Source organism: Paramacrobiotus metropolitanus, unplaced genomic scaffold (assembly GCF_019649055.1).
Source record: "Paramacrobiotus metropolitanus isolate TYO unplaced genomic scaffold, Prichtersi_v1.0 Parri_scaffold0000091, whole genome shotgun sequence".
NCBI lineage: Eukaryota > Metazoa > Tardigrada > Eutardigrada > Parachela > Macrobiotidae > Paramacrobiotus > Paramacrobiotus metropolitanus.
In genome coordinates, this window is record NW_026570311.1 from 73,884 (window position 1) to 82,237 (window position 8,354).

The following is an 8,354-nucleotide window of genomic DNA, read 5'->3' on the forward strand; positions in this document are numbered from 1 at the left end:
CGCGACTATTGCAGATACGTCCCATCCCCGCAACATCTGGTGCAAGGCACTGCACGGTTACGTCAGCGATGAATATTTCTGTGACAAGGACGAGGAAAATGATCGGGTCAACTGTCCGGACAGTTTTGCCGCCAGTGTGAACGGGTACAACCCGGCACTCTGGTGGCAGTGTGAGCGGCAAAGAGCTGTCGCGCCCAGTCACCACGGACTAAACTCTGGGGACATCAACGGAATCGTCATAGGGATCGCCATACTTTTACTGGTTTTGATCGCGATTGCTGTGACTCCCCCGGCCCGCTTGCTCCAGCTACAGACCTCCACTGAGAAGACTTCGGCTGAAATCTGCAATATTAGTCGGTCAGTTGATAAAGACGAACACGAACCTTTAATTTCGGCTCCGGCGCTTACGCGAGCGCCGCCATCGTATGCGGAAGTCACCGCTTCACCGCCACAGGATACCTTTACCATGCCTCAGACAGCGGTACCACAGATACCTAAATATTAATTGTTGCAGTTCGAACAACTTTTTTTTCTGCGATACACATTATGTCTGTCAAAATGCCTTAATAAATAAGCTTGCCGTAATAAATATATAAGTTTGATAGCTGATACCGGGTTCTTTGCTAACACTTATACTTCAAGTACTCATATCTCTCTGGAAACGCAAATTTAAATTATTAGTGCTGTACAGAATGCTTGTTATGTGCTACGCCGGGTTGCTTATTGAATTTATACTGCTGTAATACGGTAGGTGCGCCATTAACATAACGTCCTCTTCTGCTACTGATTTTTTTATTCTTTGTAATTTACAGTGCGGTAGTGGGTAGAAAACAAGCAATTTCCGAATGCACATAGATCGAAACAGCTAAGGACTCACAGCAGGTGCGTACATGCATATCGATAAAATTGACAAGTTAGGTACGCACAAAATAACGCGTGCTGTATACAGGAGTCAGGAGTGTCCGTATGTTACTGTCTGCATTCGACATAAGGGTACCGCTTCTGTTTACAATGATTACCGGGCAGTTTATTCCTTGTTCTGCGTGTTGTCGGCACTAATTGTGTTTGCTGCCGATGCGTGCATGACGCTGTTATATTCTTACTGCAATAACTGTTTATAGCAGCTGTGTTCGGTGTTCACACTTCATCAAGCTAATGGTCACGGATTTCAATTCATTATTATTTCATTACTGTATTGAGCCATACGCTGGATGTAATTCTATGGTGCTCCAATTTCCATCATGTGCCAATGTTTTTGATAGTACATAATTAAACCCGACGCTTTGTTAATGGCTACGTTTTAGCGGGACAACAAAGAATGGCATATGATTCAGCTGATTCAGCTGGACGCCTGGACGTACCACGCGTTCCCTGAATCAAGTTACATTTTTGTCCTATTATCCTAAACGTATCAGTTAAAAAAAGTTTACATTCACTTGACCTACAAATCATTAACGCAGCCTTTCGACCCTGAATCGTCTAAATCTCGATCTGATCCTGAAATACTCAGTGAGCGATTTAACTGGTGGCGATTCTGCCTTCACCGATCTGTCATTCACCTCGGCTGAAACATTTCGTCCATTTGAGTGCAGATCTCTAAAATCCGACCTAATCAGCAACTGCAGCTCGTTACTGGCATATTTACAACATGAACCGGACTAACACCACCAACGCCACCACTCCCACCGCTTTCGTGGCCGCTTCGGTCCCGTCCATCGGCATCTGCCGCATCGTCATCCTCATCAGCCGCTTCGTCCTCAACTCCATTGTGCTCAGCGTGTACATTGCTCGGCGCAAAATGCGCACACCTTTCTCCGTATACATCATGTCCCTCCTAACCAGTAACCTCCTGGATCTCATTCTGTTCTTCCCCTTTATGATCGCCAACAACCTCGGAACGGACGCCAGTCATTTCGTCTTCGGGGAAACCGGCTGCGCGGTATACGGCTACGGCGTCGCTATAATGCGCTGCTGTTGTTTAGCATCACACGCACTGATCACCCTGAACCGCGCCTGGGCCATGACCTTTCCCATCTCCTATAAAAACATTCATAGTTCCCGTTTTGCGGTAGCATTATGTGTCGTTGTGATGGTGGGCATTCACAGTTTAATGGTTCCCGGTCTCGTGTTAAGCGAGCAAACCCGACCGCGTCCCGTGCAGACGTACGGCTGCTGGTACCAAGTGAGCCGCTCAAAATCGATTTTGAACTTATTAAGCACGATTGGATTCTTTTTATTCTACATTATGCCGGTGATTATCGTGGCGATGTATCCGTATCTGTTCTTCAAATACCTTCAAGCCAAAAAAAGAGTCGCCGGACAAGAAGGTCACCAGGGAGCCCCGGCCGAGTTGAAGGCTAGCCGCACATTCGGGATTGTCTCCATGCTGTCGTTGTCGATCATTGTTTGTTGGCTGCCGGAAGAGCTGGTGACGCTACTGATGAGCTACGTGGGCAGCCGGAGCGTCATCCGAGCGTATCCGATTGTCAGTCTGCTGAGCTCGTTTCAAGTGCTACTCGATCCGCTGTTTCTCCTGGTGAGCTCGCGCGAACTGCGCTACGGGTTGATGAGTATTCTGTGCAACAAGAAGTTCATGGCGGAACGAGCCGGTACATTCAATATGGTGACGTTTGCGCGCAGCAACACGAAACATCCCACAATGAGCACCCGTATTTACAATTAAAAGGATGATGATGGAAATAAACAGGCATTTCTCACAATACATGTTTCACACAAGTGACACAACCCTTAAGCTTGAATACGGTTTCTTGTTACGTTTCCTCCGTCAAAATGAATGGACTATATAGTATGGTTTCCTATTAAAAGCGTCCATAGCTGATTTTCGTGACTGTGAGACTAACAAAAAAAGCGACAAAACAAAAAACATCCATTGGTTGAGCCATATTGCACAAAGCTGCTAAAAACCACCAGTAGTGGAAATCATGGGGATCTAATAAATGGAACTAGTTATTTTAACTTGCAGTGTGTAAATACAAATATATACATGTTTGCAACTATTTTACTACAGCGGCGGAACCTGACTTATACCCTTGATGAGACAAATCAACAAGAATTTAATTTTTGCATATGAGGAAAACAAATTAATACCCCACGTTTCTGTATGCCATCATTAAATTTAAATTTAAAAAGGAAGTCGATCTTTTTCTGATTGGTGTGATGTACACGTAGATTTCTTAGCTTTTCTGTCAGGTTGCGAATTTTAGGACGCAGAAGAAAATCAGTGGCCTACGAATACAATTCAAACAGTTTGAACCGAGCACGAGCCGAGCGTTAGTAAATGGAATTATTCATAAACAATTAACGTTCGTGCATCACAGCAATATACTTACTTTTTTACCTCTTGTCTGCTTCAAAACGTGCGCTTGTGTGCTGTGCAGATGGCTCATGTTTTCGTAGGCCTCAAGTGCAGCTATAGATGAAACGCTACACAATACTGGGTCTAAGACTCTCAAGCTTGTTTGCTTAGTTTCGGTATAAGGATGGCTCATATTCCATGCTCGTGCGATATCAAAATAGCTTCTTATTACAGATTATGGGAGAGGGCAAGCATACAGGATGCTGTCGCATGATTTATTACGTATTTTCACTGGAAATCCATGTCCCAGGAGACTCTCTAGCACTCGACGACAACAAGCAAATAAGCTAAAGTAAATAACCGTTCAACGACAGACGCTTCTCCCCGATAACCGATAACCGCTTCTCCCCGACAACCGATAGCTTGTTTGCTTAGTTTCGGTATAAGGATGGCTCATATTCCATGCTCGTGCGATATCAAAATAGCTTCTTATTACAGATTATGGGAGAGGGCAAGCATACAGGGTGCTGTCGCATGATTTATTACGTATTTTCACCGGAAATCCATGTCCCAGGAGACTCTCTAGCACTCGACGACAACAAGCAAATAAGCTAAAGTAAATAACCGTTCAACGACAGACGCTTCTCCCCGATAACCGACCGATAAATTCCTCTTTAATTTGCAGTAAAATGAACCGCAGTAACTCCACTACGAGTTCGACGGCAATTGTGGTGGCAGCCGTTCCGGTTTTAGGAATCATCCGTATTGCCATCCTCATCAGCAGCTTCATCCTCAACGCCATCGTCCTCAGCGTATATCTCATGCGACCAAAACTGCGAACGCCCTTCTGCATCTACATAATCTGCTTGTTGAGCAGCAACATTCTGGAACTGCTCCTGCTGTTTCCCTTCACTATCGCCAACGATCTCGGCACGAACGCCAACCGTTTCGTTTTAGGGAAAATCGGTTGTTCGGTGTATGGATATGGCGTCAGTATAACACGATCATGTTGTCTGTGCTCGCACGCATTGATCACCATAAACCGCATCTGGGCCATGACCTTTCCAATCTCCTATAAAAACGTCCATAGTTCGAGATTTGCAGCTATACTATGTATTTGTGTGATACTGGCGCTACATGCGATTATGATCCAAGGTTTGGTTTTGAGCGAACGGACCCGGCCACGCCCCGTGGAAAAATGGGGGTGCTGGTACCAAGTGCGCACCGGCTCCATCGCGACCTCCGTTGGATTCCATTCGTTTTTCACGCTGCCGGTGGTTATTGTCGCCACCTATCCGTATCTGTTTTGCAAATATTTGAAAGCACGGAAGCAAGTGATGGCGCAGGACGGAAAGAGCGTCGCACCGGCCGATGCGAAGGCCAGCCGGACGTTCGGCGTCGTGACCATGCTGTCGCTGTGCACCATAGTCTGCTGGTTGCCGGAATTGCTGGTGGTTATCCTGATGAATAATGTGGGGACGCGGGCTATCTTCTGGTCATATCCATACGTTAGCTTTTTCAGCTGCTTTCAAGTGCTCTTCGATCCAATGTTCCTGCTGATCACCTCCCGGGAATTGCGCTATGGATTGCTTAGTGTTGTTTGTGGTAAAACGTATGCGACGGAGAAATTGGGAACATTGCAGATGGTGACGCTGGCGCGCAGCAGTGCCAAGCATCACACAGTGAGCTCGCGTGTGTAATGTAATTGTTTTGCGTTTCTGCGTCTGCCTTGCGTTGGCTAACATGTAATGCAGGGTAATGTTGGTTTCTTAGCGGTTCGGCGCTCGACTACATCAACATTCACCAGTTTGCTTTACGAATACTGATAGACATAGACGGTGCAACGCCGGTATCACATTGTAAGGGATAATCATTTGGACGTTGACTGTTGCATGACATTTCCGGTTTCTGGCGAGCGTAGCAGTTATCAAAGCCGTATCGTAACGGTGCTTGCTGAACATGCATTTGCTACGGCATGACGTTACTGTGGTATTATTTTTATAAACCGTTCTTGCAATTGCTTAAACCTTGCTTGCATGCTGGTATAGTTTTGACTTTCGTATTTCTCACACTTCGGCCAACCGCCAAGTGATTTAACTGTTAATCCTTATTTTAGAATTAAACCCGAAATCCTTAGTGTAATGTTGTATTACCAGTTGCACTTCAAAGTTCGCAAACTGCAAACTTCCCCGAAAAATAATCTGATCATTACAAATTAGCAACATAAGTAGCTGGAGTGTGTTGTTGGAGAGGGTGTTTTACGCTCATTGATTATACTCGTAGCACGAGTACGACTTTAAGATAGGTACAGTACAAAAATGTGGACAAGACTGACATCTGTGCATGCAGCAAGAATCAAATGTAATCAATACATGTAAGTCTTAAGAGAAATTTGTAACGAAATATCCGATAATTGGTGGAGACAGTCGATTGGTAAAAAATGTAAATATAGTTCAGTGACAGTGCAAAAGGCTTAAATGCGGGCAACAGCATTGTACTCTGTAAATCGGCATCGATCTGGAAGTATTACAGGCGACTGGTTAGTTTTCCCGTTGAAACATCAACAACAGCCAGCAGCATGAAAAGCGTATGCATACCGGGATGTTGGGGGGAAATAAAGAAAATCTCCAGCTGTGCCAACAAAGGCGCGGCTCCAATTACGCCCAGCAGAAAGATCAGAATAATGGCTAGCAGAGGCATCCAGACGATCAAAACAACCATTATTCACTGCTGACTTGTCGTGTGTAATATAGAGTACAGTCGTGGTAGCCGGTAGGTATCCCGTATCCGTTACGATAATCACATGCCTCGTGGAATTTTTGTTTGCTCATTACAATTCGCCGCTCGTTACGTGCTTAGTACACAATTTGTGCAAAAATAACGGGAAAAATTGCATTCCATCTGTTCCAAATTTTTTTGTGGCACAAGGCAAAATATTAAGGATGAACCGGAGCAATATCACGGTTCCCGGTCCTCTGGTGGTTGCCTCAGCCCCGGCCATCGGAATGTGCCGAATCGGGATTTTAATCAGCAGTTTTATTCTCAATTTTACCGTTCTCAGTGTGTATATTCTGCGACCTAAAATGCGCACTCCCTTTGCGGTGTACATAATTTCCCTGTTAATCAGCAACATTCTGGATCTTCTCCTTTACTTTCCCTTCATGATCGCCAACAACATCGGAACGGACACGAATCACTTCGTATTTGGTGAAACCGGCTGCTCGGTGTTCGGTTACGGCGTGTCGATATCACGTGCCTTTTGCCTTTGTTCACACGCATTGATTACCCTCAACCGCATCTGGGCCATGACCTTTCCCATATCGTACAAAAACCTTCACGGATACCGGTTTGCTGTGATGTTGTGCAGTGGTGTTTTTATCGCGATTCACGCCCTGATGATCCAAGGACTTGTACTGAGCGAGCGAAGCCGACCGCGCCCAGTTGAAAAATGGGGATGCTGGTATCAGGTTCGCACGGGCTCAGTTGCCAATTCCATTGGGTTCCATTTGTTTTATACGGCGCCGGTACTGATTGTGGCCACCTATCCGTATCTGTTTTTCAAATATCTGCAGACCAAAAAACGCATTATGGCGCAAGATGGCCACCATGGACTGCACGATAAGACGGTGAATAAAACTTTCGGGATTGTATCGATGCTGTCGCTGTGCACGATTATCTGCTGGGTGCCGGAAGACGTAGTGACGGTTTTGATGAATAACACTGGAAGCAGAGCCATCATCCGATCGTATCCGATTGTCAGCTTGATCAGCTCGTTCCAGGTGCTGCTGGATCCGCTGTTTCTCCTGATTAGTTCCAAAGAATTGCGTTATGGTTTAATGAGTATCGTGTGTAGAAGAAGGTTTATGGCGGACCGAGCGGTGTCTGTGAAAATGATGACATCCGCTCGCAGTAACACCAAGCCTGTACGTCCAACTTCCAGTACAAAGTTTTAGCATGCGCTAGGCATTTTCATTACTTTATGGGTCAATTCAGCGGCAGAGAGAAGAGGATAATTTTTTTTTGGTAAAGAACGAGCGCTTTGATGATCTTCTTTCTTTCAATGATACGCTGCCTGAAAGCATATACGTACAAATAAAGTGACATGTAACAATATTCAGTACGTTTACAAATGGCCATGCCTGAATTACATGCAGTAGCATATCTTAATATAGCTAGCGTCTCAAAACTCCGGCACCAAATAAAACTTGTTCTGTACATGCTTGTTAAATTCAGCAAGCTGTTATAAAGACAAACGAAATACAAGAAAGGATGAGTTAGGTGGTGGGCGAATCGAAAGATAACGGGCAAACTCGCATCACAGGCATTCGGTTATTACCCTTGACCTTATAGCTCGGGATAGTAGCGGACGGCGGTCTTACATTTTGAGTAAATGAAATTAAATTACGTTTTGAATGAAATGGTAGAGATGCTTGCTATGCGCAACCGGGAACATGGAACTACATAGCGAACTATCTGCCTGGTACGTTATAGTATTTATATCAGTTGCATTTCTGTCTGCCAGTATTCTCAACGGAAGCGTCCCAAAGGCATCGAGTAGCATCTATTTGAAGACGTTTCTGTGAAAATAATTCTGCCGCAGTAGCACAACGCGTGTTTACTGCTCAGTGTGCAAATTTATATGGCGTTTATGTTCCACATTTTCCCCATTCGAAACTCCAATCAGCATGTGATCGATGGTATTCTAAAGACAACTGGAAACGTTAAAACTGCCAGCGCACGGCTGGAAAATACCACATTTGTGAGGAACGTGTTGTAATCTTGAAGACTCACTCAAAAAGATTATTCAGTCTGCACAGAGCACAAGAGAAATAATGAATCGCAACAATTCCAGTGTTGCCACTCCGAACGTCGCCGCATCCGTACCGGAAATTGGCATTACCCGCATCGCTATACTAATCAGCAGTTTCTTCCTTAACAGCACTGTTCTCTGCGTTTATCTTCTGCGCAGAAAACTACGCACTCCCTTTTCCGTATACATCATCTCGCTGTTAACCTGCAATATCCTGGATCTCGTTTT

The 8,354-nt window shown here is 45.0% G+C and overlaps 3 protein-coding genes across 7 annotated transcripts; all 3 read left to right on the top strand.

The window, feature by feature from the left end:
• The first annotated feature begins 500 nt into the window (after nt 1-500).
• Nucleotides 501-2,786, top strand: LOC129596544 (melanopsin-A-like). Of its 5 annotated transcripts, none has more exons than XM_055493853.1 (2): nt 501-882; nt 950-2,786. In XM_055493853.1, exon 2 carries the CDS (start codon nt 1,649-1,651, stop codon nt 2,681-2,683), a length of 1,035 nt encoding a protein of 344 aa, XP_055349828.1. In that variant the 5' UTR covers nt 501-882; nt 950-1,648; the 3' UTR covers nt 2,684-2,786. The 5 variants fall into 5 exon arrangements, with proteins under 5 accessions (XP_055349828.1, XP_055349830.1, XP_055349829.1 ...); XM_055493855.1 differs by having other exon boundaries at nt 1,122-2,786; XM_055493854.1 differs by having other exon boundaries at nt 1,125-2,786.
• Nucleotides 2,787-3,819: 1,033 nt separating this feature from the next.
• Nucleotides 3,820-5,183, top strand: LOC129596546 (rhodopsin-like). Its single transcript, XM_055493858.1, has 2 exons — nt 3,820-3,932; nt 4,002-5,183. Exon 2 carries the CDS (start codon nt 4,006-4,008, stop codon nt 5,014-5,016), a length of 1,011 nt encoding a protein of 336 aa, XP_055349833.1. The 5' UTR covers nt 3,820-3,932; nt 4,002-4,005; the 3' UTR covers nt 5,017-5,183.
• A 1,075-nt stretch (nt 5,184-6,258) lies between these two features.
• LOC129596496 (rhodopsin-like) lies at nt 6,259-7,269 on the top strand. The gene has a single exon (XM_055493795.1). The coding sequence runs from the start codon at nt 6,259-6,261 to the stop codon at nt 7,267-7,269; it is 1,011 nt and encodes a 336-aa protein (XP_055349770.1).
• The last annotated feature ends 1,085 nt before the right edge of the window (nt 7,270-8,354 follow it).